The 18,295-nt window shown below is 39.7% G+C and overlaps 2 protein-coding genes across 4 annotated transcripts in view; both read right to left on the bottom strand.

The window, feature by feature from the left end:
* Positions 1 to 2,825, bottom strand: part of LOC104838532 (DNA repair protein complementing XP-G cells-like) — a 19,714-nt gene extending 16,889 nt beyond the window's left edge. Inside the window, exon 1 of the mRNA XM_010578310.1 lies at positions 2,762 to 2,825. The gene's annotated coding sequence lies outside the window, so the exon portion shown is untranslated. The remainder of the gene's footprint in view (positions 1 to 2,761) is intronic.
* On the bottom strand, positions 1,504 to 18,295 carry BIVM (basic, immunoglobulin-like variable motif containing). 3 transcript variants are annotated; one of them, XM_010578316.1, is made up of 11 exons: positions 18,133 to 18,295; positions 16,825 to 17,428; positions 15,212 to 15,338; positions 14,221 to 14,316; positions 14,027 to 14,131; positions 12,090 to 12,184; positions 10,657 to 10,789; positions 8,314 to 8,385; positions 7,356 to 7,439; positions 3,914 to 4,010; positions 1,504 to 3,011 (listed from the first exon to the last, which is right to left on the bottom strand). In XM_010578316.1, exons 2-11 carry the CDS (start codon positions 17,312 to 17,314, stop codon positions 2,721 to 2,723), a joined length of 1,590 nt encoding a protein of 529 aa, XP_010576618.1. In that variant the 5' UTR covers positions 17,315 to 17,428; positions 18,133 to 18,295; the 3' UTR covers positions 1,504 to 2,720. The 3 variants fall into 3 exon arrangements, with proteins under 3 accessions (XP_010576618.1, XP_010576619.1, XP_010576620.1); XM_010578317.1 differs by having other exon boundaries at positions 1,504 to 2,975; XM_010578318.1 differs by lacking the exon at positions 8,314 to 8,385.

Below are 18,295 nucleotides of genomic sequence, written 5' to 3'. Positions count from 1 at the left end.
GCCCACAGCAGCGTCGCGCTGTCGCCTGAGGCGGGCGAGCGGGCGGCAGCCCCCCGCGGGGACCTCGCCTGCCCGCAGAAGAGCGAAATACCGAACATCCCGTCGCAAAAGGGGAAAAAAAAAAATAAAGTCCATTTTTTTTCCCCTAGGTATGATTTTCCCTGCAGCTGGTGCTCTCCCTGATAGAATATTTCCATACATTCTGTATGGCACATCTATTTTGATGGTTTTAATATTTTGTACCAGCCGTGGAAACTGGTTTGCTGTTAGGTGACTGTAAAAGTGAGATCTGGTAAATAATTATTAGAAATTTTATACTATGATTGAAACAATAGACAAAAGTATAGCCAAGCAATTAACTAGCGGAGGTAGCTACTCGTAAGTTTTGCAGTTCTTCGCTCTTATGACGAGATGTTCCTGTACGCTAGATGAGAACAATGCTGAAACTGACCACATGGGATTGAAACTGCGTTAAGCTTCAAGATCGAAGAACAAGAACAAGAATAAAGACTTCAAGGACAGCCAGCAAGAACTTCAAATGGGTCGGTGGTCGCAAAAGCAGCCCTTCGACTCAAATGGATCCTTCATTGCGCATGATCGGATGTAGGCAGTACTATGATAATCAGTTGCCATCATTTTTATGTATACATATACTAATCTGATTAATATGCAATTAGTTATTCTAGAAAACCTGTTTGTGCTAAAGCTGTGGCATGCACGCTAGGTGGAACTATCCCCTGTGCATCCAGCGCTGCAATAAAAAATGCCTGCTTTCTAAAACTCCAAAAGGAGTCTTAAGAGAGTTTCTTCAACCGGCTTTTCAGTATCATCCCCGCTCCGCTCCCACCCCATCCCCAGTGCCTCTCACCGCACCCACCTCCCACCCGGGAACACCGAGGGAAAGCTCCCAGCAGCAGGTCCCCAAGGACGGGCAGCTTCCTTCTGCTAAGGCTGGAAGAATCGAATACACCACGTACTTCACTGATGAAGCATGACAGTCTCCAACCCCAGAGCAAAATAAAGTACCCGTAAAAACAGACGTCCATCACAACACACCTACTTAAGAATAGCAGCAGGCTACTAGAGAGGAGACTCCCTGTTCCTCAGTGCAACTATCATTATTAAGCAAAATTTGAAGCAGTTTGTATGACTCCTTTAAGCCTGAAGTACCCTAAAGCTCAAGTATTCTAAAGAAATTTGAGGAGTCAGCCCAAATTCAGCTTGCAAAAAAAAAAAAAAAAGTCTGAAAATAGTTCATCTGGAAAATAAAATTTCAAAACCTATGGGTTTTGTTCAGTCATCAGCCTGTAGACTTTGGGAAATTAAATACTACAAGTTAAGTCACAGTGGCTGCACAGGCTTATGAGCAAAGTGATCCCACCTCCTGGATTACCTTGCTAAGCAGGGGCTGCAATTCTGATGCTTTGCTTACCTACTTTCCTGAAAGCCTTCACTAAACATAGGGTCAGCATTCCCAGGACAAATGAAAAGCAAACGACAAAATAGAAAACAAATTTTATTGAATGAACAAAAGTCTAAAAGTCTCCCATTTTTGGTTAACAAAAGCAGCAACCTACAAAACCCCTGCATTCCATGACAAATCTTTTTATGTCAAAAAATTAATGCTTGAGCAGGTATGAACATTGGTATGCAGAAAGTTACAACTGTTGAGATGTGTCTGGGCAAACAACTGCATGAATTTCAAATGAGGGGGGCGGGGAGGAAGAGACTGCACATGGTCACCTGAAAAAGCTTGAATTGTTTGCTGGCTGAGAGGTATATAATATCATCAGGGCTGCCAGCAGTTTTCGGCACTTGCGTCCCCTTCATACAAAATGAAAAGAGCAGCAGAAAATGACAGAGGTTTTAAGACTGAACAAGGAAAAGAACTGCCAACAGAACGCAGTGTTCAGCTAGCTCATTTGGCTAGTGGTAAATGCAGCTTTTTAATGCTGAATTTCACAAGCTCGTGTTAAGCAAGTCCGTGCTCTCAAGAAGCTGCAGGGTAAGAATTCAGCCGCTGTACCCACAGAACAAAAGCAATGAAGAAAGTCCGTCCTCCAACTTACCCTGCCACAGGCAATTCCTCTCAGTCTACAAGAGGCATCCAGCTAAGGGAACAAACAGTAACTGAGAGCTGCTTGACAAAGTCTGATTATCTGACCGACAGAAGTCTACTAGGAACTAAATGGAGAGTGTACATTCACTTTGTGAATCTGACAAGGTTTTCTAACCTATGTGGGTTTTTTCTTTTTCACTGGGTATGGGCAGCCTTAATAAAATGGAGTGTTAAAAAAGAAGGCAATGGTTACTTTTATCCTTATTCCATTTGCAGAATAACCCTTTTTATAAAGTCATATCATAAATTTTCATGCTTTTGAATACTAAGTATTTTCAGCGAAGTCTGTTTATTACATTGACTAATTTCAATCTGCTCTCATTTTCACAAATCAGGACATGGTACAATTACTTCAAAAGAAATGATTGATTTTGCTGTCATATTTACTTTTGATTGCAAAAGTACAATAATCTGTGCTTATCTGTCAGTTTATACATCAGATCTCATCCATCGCAACCACATCATCAGACTTATTTAATAATTATGAAGCTGTATCTTATACCATAGTTTCTATTCATATGTATTCTAGGACTAATAGATCCCTAATATGTCTTGATTAAAACTAACTTTAATGTATCAACTCTATTATCTAAAGTTAATTTTAATCATTTCCATCATAATCATTATAACTCTGATACCCACTGTTCCTCCTCTCACGAAGATTAGCTTTCTTCCACATAGATTCTTGATGAAAGCCAGCACTGAAAGATCGACCCAGTCGTCCATGTTGTTTCTTAGAGATATTGTCTTCACTCTCAGATTTGGAAATTCCTTGTCCTTGTGTTTGGCATTGTTTATCCTGTCTAACATTTCCAAATGGAAAATTCCAAGGACCAAATCTTTGCCAGTTAAGTCTCTGAAAGGCAATGATGCAATGAAGATTTCCTCCAACCTAATCAAAGTAAAAAGGTTCTTTGTTAAATGCACACAAGCGCATTTCTAACATACATAGATACTTGAAATAAACATCTTGGAGGGGAACAAATTATTTAGGAAAAAAAAAAAGGCAAACAAAAAACCCCCTACAAAACTATATCCACAAACAAACAACTCACCTCAATCAATTTTGATTGTTTCCCAGAATCAATTACTGCCGCCTTTCTCATCTTTTTAAGTTACCCTTTTTATCTTCCATGGGCTAGTATAACTTATCTTCCGCTAATCTTTTTTACCCTTTAGCCACTTTCACACAAATTATCTGTTCTGGTCCCTTCTCATCTTGCTGACACAGTCTTCCATAGAGGCTCCACATCTGAAATCATCTCTTCAGCCTATTATTTCTCATAGGCTTCCAATCTCCAAATAAAAATGCATCCCCCACCCACGAGATATAGCCCTACCTATAGGAAAGAAAGCTGTATGTATTGACAGTAAGTCCGCACAAGAGACACATGCATTCCTTTATGTGTCATCCTACTCAACTGTACTTTCTTTCCCACTTACATGTAGCTAGAAGGTCATGCACCAAAAGGATCTCTAATTTGTCTGTAGACTATTTCTACACTTGCTGCAGCTACATTTTAAGCCAACAAGGTTAAATGTTGTGACCAAATATACTGTATATGCAGATATCCTGGTTCATCCTAGCACATGGCACGCTACTGCTGTATTGTATCTTGTCCTGCAAGTAAATATCGACGACTCTGGTATGTAAATACCCACATTTGACTTTTGTCTTCAGCAACCCTTCATAACAAATTTCTTTTAGTGAAGTTATCTTGCACTGCTGAGGTATAAGTAAGTTTGTGAAAAATCCACCAAGAATCTCCTCCCATCTTAGTAAGTTCATCTTACCTTCTTTGTTTTTCGGTGCTGCAATCCTCTCTCTAGGTGTCGAATATCTAGATATTCTGGATTTTGGGTGTTTAGGTCAGTGACAATATCTGCCCACCTACAGAATAAGATTATTACTACTGAGATGACATTTATGAAACCTCACCACCACTAAGACTCATGTACACACGCATGCAAATACAGATCTGCAGCTTTAAGTAGTCTTACCAGTGATTTAAAGATAAACAAACATGTAAAGATATAAAAGCCTCACTATTAAAGACATCAAGCTAGATATAAAAGCATCACTTTTAATCAAAGCATTCAGTGATTATTCCTGCTCTTGGGAAACACCTTCCAAAATGATTTAGAGTGCCATGAGGCATTAGTTGCGTTGCTCACCCTTACCGATTCATCAGTTTGTGAAAGGAAGCAGCAAAGTGAGGTTTAGGCAAGGAGAAACATTAGCTTTTACTTTATTTAAACCTCTCTTACCCTTTTGTATTATTTCGTTCAAACACTTGGCTGTTTTTCTCACCTCCTAAGTCTGTTTTTACTAGACAGCTCTCACCATAACTCACTCCTGCATTCTATTTAATTCCCATCTGTAATAAACTATCAATTCAATCATTCCCCATTCACTCAGCTCTTCAGAGCTTCATAGCTCCTTCTAGCCCAACTGAAACAAATATCACAGAATCATTTACGTTGGAAAGGACTTTTAAGATAATCAAGTCCAATTGTTAACCTGGCACTGCCAAGTCCACCACTAGCCCACGTCCCTAAGTGCCACATCTACATGTCTTTCAAATACCTCCAGGGATGGTGACTCAACCACTTCCCTGGGCAGCCTCTTCCAGTGCTTGACAACTCTTCTGGTGAAGAAATTTTTCCTAATATCCAACCTAAACCTCCCCTGGTGCAACTCGAGGCCATTTCCTCCCGTCCTATCTCCAGCGGCCTGACAGAAGAGACCAGCACCCGCCTCACTACACCCTCCTTTCAGGCAGTTCTAGAGAGCGATAAGGTCTCCCCTCAGCCTCCTCTTCTCCAGGCTGAACAGCCCCAGTTCCTTCAGCCGCTCCTCATAAGACTTGTGCTCCAGACCCTTCACCAGCTTCGTTGCCCTTCTCTGGACACGCTCCAACAACTCAACGTCCGTCTTGTAGTGAGGGGCCCAAAACTGAACACAGGACTCGAGGTGCGGCCTCACCAGTGCCCAGTACAGGGGACGATCACCTCCCTGCTCCTGCTGGCCACACCATTTCTGATACAGGCCAGGATGCCGTTGGCCTTCTTGGCCACCTGGGCACACTGCTGGCTCATATCCAGCCGGCTGTCGACCAGCACCCCCAGGTCCTTTTCCACCGGGCAGCTTTCCAGCCCCTCTTCCCCAGGCCTGTAGCGCTGCGTGGGGTTGTTGTGACCCAAGTGCAGGACCCGGCACTTGGCCTTGTTGAAGCTCATACAATTGGCCTCAGCCCCTCCATCCAGCCTGTCCAGATCCCTCTGTAGAGCCTTCCTACCCTTGAGCAGATCAACACTCCCACTTGGCATCGTCTGCAAACTTGCTGAGGGTGCACTCCATCCCCTCATCCAGATAGTTGATAAAGTTATTAAACAGAACTGGCCCCAGTACCGAGCCCTGGGGAACACGACTTGTGACCGGCCACCAACTGGATCTAACTCCATTCACCTCAACTCACTGGGCTCATCCATCCAGCCAGTTTTCTACCCAGCAAAGAGTACGCCTGTCCAAGCCATGAGCAGCCAGTTTCTCCAGGAGAATGCTGTGGGAAACGGTGTCAAAGGCTTTACTACAGTCTAGGTAGACTACATCCACAGCCTTTCCCTCATCCACTAAGTGGGTCACCTTCTCCTAGGAGATCAGGTTAGTCAAGCAGGACCTGCCTTTCATAAACCCATGCTGGCTGGGCCTGATCACCTGGTTGTCCTGTACATGACGAGTGATGGCACTCAAGACGATCTGCTCCATAACCTTCCCAGCACGGAGGTCAGGCTGACAGGCCTGTAGTTCCCCAGGTACCCCCTCCGACCCTTCCTGTACACGGGCGTCACATTTGCTAACCTCATGTGCCAGACCTCTTTAAGCCTACACATCACCTTTTCATTTCTGTCAACATCTAATTACCTGCTTCTCTCTAACACCACCCTGCAAGTTCAGAAGATCCATTTCTATCCCAACCTCCTACCTTAAGCACAGAAATTTCTGCTAGCTCTCATTGAGACTGTAGCAGGAGCAAACATGTCTCCACAACCAAAAATAATATTACAAAGGTTTGTATTCTATATTCAGAAACCTCCTCCTGTGCCATTTGTAGCTTATATACCACAGGACAATATTCTGTCAGGGGGATGTATAGTATACCATTTCTCAGCACAGCAACCACATGCATAACGTGATTTTTATTTTGTTGCACTTAAATTAGTCCAAAATATCCAGCTATTTATAGTTATTGACATAGTCACATCATTGACAAAACAAAACAAAAAAAAGGTATCTGGGTTTTAGGTACTGGGTTAGATCTGACTGGCTATGAAATCATCAGATAAGAGCTTTCAAACAATTTTTCAAAATAATTAGACAATAAAGAAGAGGAAACAAAGAAGTTGTGTGATTTCTCCTTTTTTTTTCCCCACAGCTCTTTTTCCTAATGTATCAAGAAAAATCTTTCCATAATTAACTTGGGCCAGGCAGAGAAGCTATTCACTAAAACTTATGTTTTGGCTACGGAATTGGTTTCTTGAGAAATACTATTCTATTGCACTGTTCCCCCATTTCAAAAATTAATATTAACCATTACGAACTATTACGTCAAGTAAAGATGAGAAAGCTGTTCTATTAATTTATCATGACAAATATAACTAATCGATGAAATTTCTACATAGCACCCTCTAGCTCTCCTAATCTGTACGTCTAGTTTAGACACCAACTTCATATGAGCCAGACCTCATCATAAATGTATGGTTTTACCACATAGATAAGCTAATAGTGCAGCAGAGCACAGGCTGTACCTGCACCTGAGCTAGGAGAACCGTGGTAGCAGCGAAATACCCTGTGCACACACCAGACACAGCCTGTGTACATCCTCAATTGCAGCATAAACTCCCCCAAGGTTTGTACAGCCTGTGAGTCACAATTAGCAATATCGCAGACAGCTGAGGTGTCTTTTCTTCATGACTAATGTGAGCTGTGTCACACTCAAACAAGAGAAACAGGCTTTGGCTTTCAGCAGCCCACATGTGTCCCGCCACATGATATAAAACTGCAGAGCAAGCCTTGAGGTCAGAACATGAAGTTTCTCACTAAAGCACCTGCTTCTGTTAGAACTGTAGTATATTCATTCAAGAGAACTAAAAAGTCACTTGGTGACCCTTAGTAGAGAAATACAAATTGTTTTGAAAAAAAACCATTGTTTTATATTCTTACCAAGTAACATACCTTTTACAGTGTATTGTTGGATGTTTTCTGCTTGGCTCTCCAATTAAGATCCAATATTCTACTTCTTGCTGCAAGACACGACCTCTGTTCAATAGAAGATACAATCCTAGTAAGATTTATTGTGCATACTAAAAAGAAAAAGAGAGATTAACATTCTATTGTTCCTTTTACGATTTTCTAACATTTCCTCAGCCAAACTAAAAACCAGCTCCTGTGCCATAAATAGCGTTTGCCACTGCATAGAGGGAAACTTTTTGTTTCACACAGCCTGGAAGCAAGATAGAAGCTACTGCTTATTATTTGGCAGAAAGACAGATCTTCATTAAAAATAGTGTTACTTGGATGAAAGACAGTCTAGTATAAGATCCAAATATAAATATACAATAAATATATACGTAACAATGGAAATAAGAGTTGTGGAAAGCCACATGAAGGTGGGACAAACATCTTCCTCCCTATCTGTAATGTCTAACAGAGTCACTAAAGAGCCCCTTCCACTATTTTTAAACAATACCCCAGCTGACAGTTGTTACTGACAGCTGTAGGGTAACCTGTATGAAAACAACTGGTAACTTCAACTGCTTCCTCCTAAGCATCCAGTACCACATATTAAAAACCAAAACCCTCAACCGATACTAGTTCAAGTTGGCAAGCAACTTCCAAAAATCTCAAAGCCTGCAGTAACCTCGTCAGGGAAAATTTGTGACAGACATCAGGGCAGACTGATGAGATACAGATGATTGTTCTGTGACTTCCTGTGTATAATAATCCCGTGAAAAACTACTTCAGTTTCAACTGTGACAAAACCTGAGATTTTTCTGCCTTGGACATTAGACAGCATATGGCCTCACTGCTTGCAATAATTTGTTTACTTATAAAAAATTCCCTGTAAAATAACAATGTATGCCATCATTCTACAGATGGGAAACCAAGACACAGGATAGATTAATTGACTTACCTAAAGTCACACTGGAAGTCTGTGGTTGAACTGGGAACTGAACCCAGGTCTCCCGAGTCCAAATCCAGCAACCTAAGATCATACAGGAAGTCTGTGGGTGACCTAAGAACTGTCTCCTAAACTCAGCCTAGCAACCTATCTACCCTTTTCTTTTGGAACTTAAACATTTCTTAGCTTGATTTTTAAAGAAAAGCTTTCCTAATTGTAACTAGAATGCAAAAACAGGTAAACAAGAACTGCTGCAGAATCTATTGATAGTGCTTCTGGAACCTAAAAATTTTTTTTCCCAGAAAGATATTAGAAGATATCAAGAGAACAGGATGCTCTTCTGGTCTGACCTCCGGCCTAAACTAAGGCTATAAAAGCTCCTTGAACTCATTACTTCATGTTACATTGTTAGATGAGATCTGTCATTAGGAAGAAAATCTAATATTGACTTAAAAATAACATCACTTGTGACTGAGAATCCATTTCAACCATGGGTAAAGTATTGAAACCATTGTTCTCATTCGTTACTAAATGATATAAATTTAAACTAGATATAAGGCACGTTAAGTTTCTACACAGTGGACCATATTGTTTCTCAAACTGCATTTTTGACCTAGTGAACAATTTTTTCTTTTTTACTTTGCTCTTCCAGTGCAAATTCTTAGTAACTGGTCAAGTAAGTAAGCCATTAACCTTTTGGTAAACTTAAGCAGACTGATGTGTTGGACTTCTATTTGGGGCATATTTTCCACACTCTTCTCACTCACATGGCATGTCAGTGAATGCAGTGTTAATTAAAAACTTCTGTATTCTTTTGTTCACATACTAAAAGCTTTCATTAACCCTATGGTCAGACTCACACCAGGAACAAATTAGATTCAGACGATTATGCTTTATTACCTCCAATTACCATTTTGAACTCTAAAAGTAGAGCTAGTATTCTCCATTCCTTGATGCAACTCTACATCTTCAACACAGCCAAAGGCACACTGCTTGGTAAGCAAAGTGCAAGACTGAGGCTCCCCTTACACCAGGGACCTAGTCTTTTCATTGTTTGGCACTCCCCACTATCGGTATCTGCTAATTTTGTTAGGGATTGTCTTCTTAGGCTCAATGATAATACTAATAAATACTGACCAACAGTTGAACCTTGAGAAAGTGCAACAGAAACATCCAATACATACTTTGTTTGCAACTACTTTGAGAGGGGAAAACCAGTTTAATATGGTTCTGTGAATTAAATAAAACAAACTACTCTCAGCATATCATACTGCAGCAAGTTAAATGCCTTACAAAAGCTAAGATAAATTGCCTCAAGATAATGAAATTTTTTGAACTTAAAATTTGTGTTTTTAATGCAGGACTTTCCCTAAACTTAGTATGAATATCAATGCTATTATCCTCTTTCAAAACCTATATTTAATTGAAACCTGTATCAACTATTCCATTATTTCATCCTCAGTAATATCACCCTGACAAACCTGAAATTATTCAGGTAATTGTATTTTTATTCTAAAACAACTGGCATATTAAGTTTCTCCTGGTCTTTGAGAAGTGCTCCAGCATTCCAAGTGTTGTTTAAAAAAGCCAAACATAGCAAAAGCAAAACTGTGACAGTCCAGAGACCTCTTCCACCTTCTCTCTCCCCACCCCCGCTAATTCCTGGTAACAAATTATTCAGATATCTTTACTTTTCTAAGCCTTATACTCCTGTAGTTGCAGTTTAGCATCATTATTAGTCAGCACTGCAAAAGTATGTAACCACCATCCTCCAATGCCTACACATCCCCTGTTCTCACTGTACACAAACACTGGTTTCTGTAATTGCAGATTTTATCACGTCCACTCCGTAATGGATCAACATCACTGTAGGCTTTTTACTTCTAGTTTACAAAGAAAAATCCCAACACACACACACACACACACTTCCTTCTTTTGTTTCCCACCAAGTTCTCTGGGAACTTACTCCCCCCATAATTAGCTGGCTTTTTATTGTTTTACCTTAAAAAACACCTGGCTTTTTTCAGCCCATATGGTTTTATTTTTCAGACTAATTACCTTCACTTGTCCTTCAAGAAAATAACTACCCTCTCCGTATCTGACTAAAATGTCTTTAACCAATTTCTTAGTACCATTCATAGTTTTCTGTTTAAGTTCTCTCAACCTAGTCTGCTTAGTTGTGTTTAATTTTAAGTCAATCCTTTCAAACCACACAGTAGCATTCAGCTAGTTCAGGCATAAATGTATTTACAACACATGCTGAAAAGTTATTTAGGGAGCAAAATGGTATCAACTTGCAGTAATTTTTTTCTGTACGTTTCCTCCACTAAAATAAGCATAAACACAGTATCTTACCTATAGGCTTTACTAGCTTTTACTGGGGTTGCTTCAAATCCAATTGGGCAGAAATAATGGTTTTGGCAATGGTAGATGTAGGCCATTGAGTCATCTTTCAGCCCACGTGTCAGCTTTGCAAGGGCCCCTGCAGCTACAAAGAAAGATCACATTAACAGTTCAGAGCAGTTTGAGTCCTGCCTTAACATATTCAGCAAAAAATACCTATTTGATAACATAAAAATAGTTACACTGCTTTTTAAGTTAGAGGACATGACTTGACAGGCATGCACAAAATACAGTTTTGATTTCAAACGTCTTAGTATTTAATTTCCTGCCTGATACAAATAAAACCCAACATCTGCCACACAGTCTGTACTAGGGAAATGCGATATAAAGTAGGCATTGTATTTAGATCGAAGTCATATTAAAAATTACTTGTTCTGCCAAAAGAAAAAAAAAAGAACCAGAAGTATCTCTTAACCTAGAAAATACACACTGCAACACAATGCAGTCCCACTGCCCCAAGTCAGATGTAGCACACATCAATGATACTACTGAAACCCCTAAAAGCTTTCAATCATTTTGGTATCATGAGCTTCTTGGAGCTTCCTAGTCTCAGGAACACATTCCACATTTGGGCATACAATATTTTGTAACGTGACTGCAGTGCTCAGTTTCAGGAAAAGACTAGAAAAGGCACTGAAACATGACAAAATTCTCAAATGGGATGCCAAGAACAGAAAATGATTTCCACGTTAATAATCTCCCCCAAAACTTTTCAGCATGGCTTTTACCCTTTTAAGGAACCTTACAGTTAGAAGATAATTACCCAGACTATACCAAAGGCTAATAAACTGTGTATGAAAGTATAATTTTTCTTTAGGTAACACACTTAAAAGTAGACATAAAAATGCAGCTTCACAAGCTAATTGAGAATAATCACCTAACTTTCAGAGACAGATGTTTGGGTAAAGTCAGGCAGAACGAATCAGTTCACTAACTTTAAAATTGCATTTTTTAAAAGTATAAAACATTTATTAAAGGAATTAATACTTTTGTGCCGTACATTCTAAATTTTTATACAACACAGATTTCTAAAATGCTGAAATACAACCGTGTTGCCCCCCCAGTGTATTACAGCACACGCATCTTCCAGGACACCAACACAGAACTGGAAGTGCAGCGTCCTCCCGGATACCTTAAAATTCCAGTTCTGTGATAGCAGAATACATAGCACAGAATATATTTTATCAAAATAAAAGTACAAATGAAAGTTTTGGCAAAATAAGAGAAAAAGTACAACCAGAAAAAATCAGGCAACTGGGAGCCATTTGACAGTTTATCTCAAACTGCAAGTACTACTTACAGAATTTGTCCTGTCAAATGCTACACATTGCAGGATTTTTCAGTTTATATACTGTGAGAAGAATGCTTTAGGATTAGCTACATACCAGTTTCTCCAGCTGTCTTGTTCTTCCCATGAGGTTTATACAGAACATATGAGCATCCCTTGATATGGAAGTGATCATTTATTTGCCTAAACCATCTGAAACAATAAGCTTAAAATTGTAGTAACTCAAGAGTTATTAAATGCAATTGTCTTTCCTCCCACTTTCCCTCTGCTTGACAGTTTAGAAAAAAGTCTCAGTGTGCTACTAGAGAACATAGCATGCTAGGATATAGATTGTAGATGACCTAATACAAACAAAACTTAACGTGTCCTAAGAGAGAGAAAGAAATACTCAAAGCCTTTTCCAACATAGATCCATAATAACCAAAGGACTGGATATGAAATGTTGGTCCTATTGTGTTCAGTCCAGTCATGCCTAACTTTCAGTAACTCAGCCTTTAGAAAGTCACTCAAATTCTGAAGTGCCAAGCTTCAACCATGATTTGTAAGCTACACGAAGGAAACCTTCTAAGACACCAGAAGGCAGGACCCTTCAAGTGAGACTTTCTGCATATCATTTTGGGTTTCTGGCACATAAGCTTCACAATGCCCAAGCGTTACAGGAGTCCCATACTGCAACTCCTCACAGCAGCAGTAAGTGAGGACAGGTTTGCAAATAATATTTTGTCTCAGATACTCACTTTTCCACATTAGAAGATTCAAATTCACATCTCTGAAGATATTCAATCATAAAGCTATGTTGGGTGATAGAGTTGGCTCTCAGCCCTCCTGTTTTCCAGTCTGTCAAGTACTTAAAAATTATTTGACCCGGCAGAAAAAAAACTAAGGGTAACTTTTCTGCAGCGCAAAGGGCACTCACAGGGGAAAAGGAAGAAGAATTACAAGTTTAATTTTCGTCTGTATAGACTGTTGACACGAAGAGACAGAACAATTTATCAGCTTGGTCTACAAGAGTTGCTATACCCTAACATACTCCTAAAGAGATACAAAATCTGGATCCAAGTCTCCTAAGGCAGAGAGGGAAGTTTTCACAACACTCTCCAATGATCTAGCCAGCATGCTACCACTAAAAAACAGACTGCTGCCACATTTTCAAATCCAGCACCCACATTCTGTGCCAAACCCTATACATTGCCTTCAAAAAATACTAACTAGATCAAATGCCACTCATGAAACAGGCAAGAACGCTGCAAAACTTTTAAATCTCAGAGCAGGGTAATATACCAAAGCCCTGTCGAGATGTTCAACACTCACGTACAAAACGCTCCTGGCCCTGTTTAATCCTAAAATTCCTTATGAGCTTAATAAAACAAACAAACAAACAAAAAAAAGGACAAAGACTTCAGACCCAACTCATCAAGATCAGGAAACAGAAGAGCAGTAGTGAAACAGAATTTGAAAGTTCAAGTGTTCTGTGACTCCAGCCCCATGTTTTCTGGTTGAGTTTTTTCTTCCCCTCCTCCTCCTGAACAGCTCCATTGCAGCAAAGGTGCAGCACTCACTATCTCATTTTCAATTCTTAAATTATATTTTACATAAAGCTACTAGTATATCAATTGCCTTTCCAGGCTGTTTCAGTGACATTAACAAGCATTTAACATGCATTTTCAAAAACAGGAAAATGAGAGTAAAGAAAAAACTTCCTAACCAGGAGACTTGATCCATTAGAGTATTATACAACCATTAAACAAACTGAATGAAAATCAAACAGAATTTCATGTTCACCCGATCTGTGTAGCAGCATCGCACTATACAAAATGGCTAGTGCGAAAAACTCTTTGAGAAGTTTCTTTGGGCACTGTCAGAGTACCCAGGTATGCTTCATTATTCTAAAACTTAAGACGACTAACTTGTGTATGCCGCTTTTTTTTTTTTAACTAAATGAACTACTACTGTATTTTAAAGGTCCTGTCTCTTAGTTTTATGTTATTTTTGCATACATTAACAATTTAGCTGCATCAAAAGAACCAAACGTACCTCATTAAAGTTGTATTTCCAGTGAAGGGACCAAACCTAATCTCCTCAAACGGGGGCTGAAAGCCCAGTATATGCAAAGCTTCTTCTTGAGTAATAGGTGGTAAACTGGAAGGGAGGGAAGGAAATATTGTTTAATAACGCAATTGGCAACATATTTTAGACTTTCTAGAGGCAAAGCTGTCTGTATGACCTACCTTCCAGCTCCCAGTGTACTATATAAGAAATTCCAGCAAGACACTAAGGATGAAATTCCACAGGAAGTCTTGTATTGAGGTCGGCTAACACAATACCTAAAACAAACAAAAACCCAAACAGATTGGTAAGCATTCTTCATTTAGCCAGAGGAGCAACCTGAACTACTTTCCTGTGTGACATGCCACTGAAGTGCCATGTTATAGTAAATGTTTTTATGTCGCCTGTATTAAAAAAAGAAGTGCATTCTTTTAAAAAAAATACATAATGGACCAAATATGTTAACCAATTTAAGCTTGTCAGATAGTATTACCCTATTTCATACAAACCAGTTAAATTTCTAACAGCCCCACAGCAGTTCTGTACAAATGCTCCCGTAGGAAGAAATGGTTCTGTACTAATATAATGTACAGTTTGATCCAGTCTCTTCTAACACATGAACTTTTAAGAAACTGCATCTCTACCAATTTACTAACGAATGTCATTCCTGGTGGCAGATTCCCTAGACTAGCTCTAACCTTCTGATGTCGTAGACATACAGTAAGAACCAGACAGAGTCATTAAACTAAGTGAATTTAGTGAACTATATTCATATGATATAGGTTGTACAGAACCAACAGATTCTGATCAAGTATTTCGCAGCAAAACAAAAAATCAGGAGTAAGACATATCAGTACTGTGTTCAAGGTTACTTTTTGCCCGAGCATGCTAATGAATTTGCATTTTTTTAAGCAATGAATCCCCAAATTTTCCTTATTGAAAGAAAAAAACATTTAGAAAGTGTTTTTAGAATTTCAACAGATTAGAGGGAAGCTCTCATTCTTCTTGTAGAAAGTATGAGATGAAGTGTATGTATGCTTAACATATCCCCATTTCTACTAAAAAAAAAAAAAGTACGAAGACCTATTAAGAAGTTTGAAATCAGATAACCACCAACAGTGTTTACCGACAAACTATATGGGGATAATCTTAAATACAATTCATAAATACTACCATCTCCGGAGGTCCAACACTTTCCTCTCCTTCACATCTTCAAGAGCAGAACGCTGAGGACACTCCCTGTATTGTTTGCTTTTTTTGTCTACAGATTTTTTCTTTGTCACTTGTTTCTTCATGTTGCCTGCAAAACAGATTTCAGAAACAAATGAATGACTAGTTTACTTTTCATAACTCCCTCCTTAAATATTTTTAGTAACAGCATGCTCCTCAAACGGAAGCACTGGTTGTGTTAGTAAGTGCAAATCAGGACTAAACATTAATTGAAGGAAAAAGCTCAAATACATAATCAAGATTGTCAACAGGTTTGTAAAGCTGCCATTAGCTCCGTAAACAACATCGTATTTAGATCGTGAACAGAATTAATGATGACCTGCTCAACCGTTTAGAGAGAGCAGCCAATCTGATTATTCTAATGCGTTAAATCAGCCATCCCAGAAATAGACTCTCAGACCAACATGGACTTCCATCTCCTAACATTAAATGCACAGGGAAATATAATGAAACACTCGCTCTTCACAGCCAAGTGCTGTAACCAGCTACACTTTCTGATGAAAACCTACATGCAAATTCAGTAAGAACAATACACCACCAAGGTCTTTTCTTTTTTATAACCTACTGAGGCAGTGGAAAATGAAGAGTTGGGCCACATGCTAGAGCAGGAGTATTTCTGTCCCATTTTGAAGCCATCATATCCAGATGAAATATATCACATATTTTAGCAAAAATGACATCCTGTAAGATATTATCATTTGCTTCTTATTTTTATTTAAGGACACTACCTATACACATAGAAGGGCAATGGCAACTTGCCAAACACGTTTTTAAGTTTTGCTAAACTGGTTTCATACTAAGGTAGAGAAAACAGCAATTTGACTAGCTAGCCAAGCCATTAAGAAAAAAATCAACAGCCCACTCTAAGTAAGCAGGGGGATTACAGGACAAAGAAAACCAAGTGCGTATGCAAGTGCTTGATTCACAGTTGCAATCTGTGACTAGGCAGAGAAAGAACACAGGAGGCAGCAAAGAAGCCAGTTTTAAAGAAATGGGCTCCCTGACACTGTATACATATAGCAAATCAAAATAAATAGAATTCTATTACAGAAATGAACTGCTTTCCTAGAAAGCCGTAACGATTTCATTTACTTCTTCACATAAATAAACCACATCTTTAATTTCAAAATACACCTCTGAAGTACCTTGAAACATTTCTGCGAGTGAAAAACCTGTACTTAACAGGTAAACTAATCACTGCACAATGCACTAGGTCCTACTAAAAGAAAAGAAAGAAAAAAACACCCCCAAAGCCCCAGGAAAAAAAAAAAAAAACCAAACAAAACCAACAAACAAGAAGCCACCCCAAACAATACCTAAAAACCCCACACACTTAAGCAGAAGCCAGCCTTGTTTTAGAGCCACTTCCCCGGGCAGCTCCACCTGACTTTCACGCTAACTCACTCCCTCCTTTCCCAATGAGCCGGTTGTTTGAAATGACGTACAGGCTCTTCTATAGCACTTCCTCAAGAGGTACATGGGCTGACCAGTCCCCTCCACAAGCAAGCTGTAAACAAGAAGCCTTTTCCTACCACATTCAATCTTCACCACCTCACCTGCTTTGTTCTTCAGATTTGTGGTCACGCCATTGAACTCTGATTTGTCGATTTCCCATGCCAGTGGAAGCTTTCCAAGATCGCCAGGCAAGCTTTCCAAGTTAGCATCTTCACTGTAGATGATCTCTGAAGCACCAGTTCGAATGCCGAGCAAGCTAGGTGTGTTATTGCCAACGTTTAAGGCAGCACCGCCTGACAGGCAGGCACTAACTGAAGCACTTGGGCTTTTACAAATAGATGTTACTCTGTTTAAAAAAGCATAGTCTGAGCAGATGGTGTAAAATTTCTCTCGTGTATGAGTTACAGGACATCCCCATGGATAATGCCCATCTCCCCTAGACACCAAGGACACAGTGGAGGCATCTGACATGCAGTATGGCTTCACGGGATCACAAAGAGAAGCTTCCGGGGATTCTTTCCCAGGTTTGTTTTCAGCGTTTCCATTATTTCCAGCACCATTCTCCTTTTCATCTTCTGAAATGTTAGGCATTGAATGATACTGAAAGAGTATTGTACGGCTAAAAATATTTTTTTCCTTATGTTTTAATTACAACAGAGTTTGCATCATTGCCTCCATTGCCTCTGCAAGGTATTGATGAGGTACCTGAAAGAAAATGAGAAGTTAGTACAGGTGTCTCAATCAACATAAAATATATATAACGCTTATCTTTGAACTCGCATCCAACAAAAGCTGAAACACCCTTCAAGATACATCACAACACACACTGTGCCTTTCCTAAGCATCTCTACAATTCTACAAACAGCACTTTTTATTATTAGCGAGGTGTCAACAGCATACACCGCAGTGATACCATGACAAAGACATCAAGAGTAATTACGCTTGTAAACCAGCACGTGACTAAAAAAATATAAAGAAAATTAAAAGCTTCCCACATTTACACAGTTGTGGTTGGTCACTTCTATTCCTTCCAGTCACAATAAATTGCCTATGCAGAGTACAAAATAATCTATACAAATCAATAAATCACAGCAACAGCAACTCAAGGTCACTTAATTCTGACAAATCCTGCATACTTGCGCAAGTGAGGCTCAAGCTTACAGAAAATTACAGTAGCTGTTACCTCTGTCGACTGTAAATTGACAACACTACCCTCAATCTGTTTCACTGCTTTCCTCATACGGCTGTTCAGGGTTCCCTTTTATTTTTACACGCCTCCTATTCTTCAAGACGCGAGAAAGAAACGCAGGTTTTGCTTAGAGTAGCTAAGAACTACCAAAAACAAATTTAGAAGCTTGGCTTGCTTCCAACCATCTTTTTTTTTTTTAAAAAAAGCAAATTGACAGTACGCGTCATCCGTCATCTCAGCAGCGCGCCCATCCGCGGCGCGAAGAGGCGGGAAACCCGGCGGGCGGGAGGCCGGAGTTCCACTCGAGAGCAGACCCCCGCGACGCCGACTTCGGGTCGCCGAACCGAACCCAGGGCGCGCGCCGTCCTCCTCTGCCAGAAACG

Source organism: Haliaeetus leucocephalus, unplaced genomic scaffold (assembly GCF_000737465.1).
Source record: "Haliaeetus leucocephalus isolate CR32 unplaced genomic scaffold, Haliaeetus_leucocephalus-4.0 Scaffold626, whole genome shotgun sequence".
Lineage (NCBI taxonomy): Eukaryota > Metazoa > Chordata > Aves > Accipitriformes > Accipitridae > Haliaeetus > Haliaeetus leucocephalus.
This window is presented reverse-complemented; position numbering and strand designations above follow the sequence as displayed.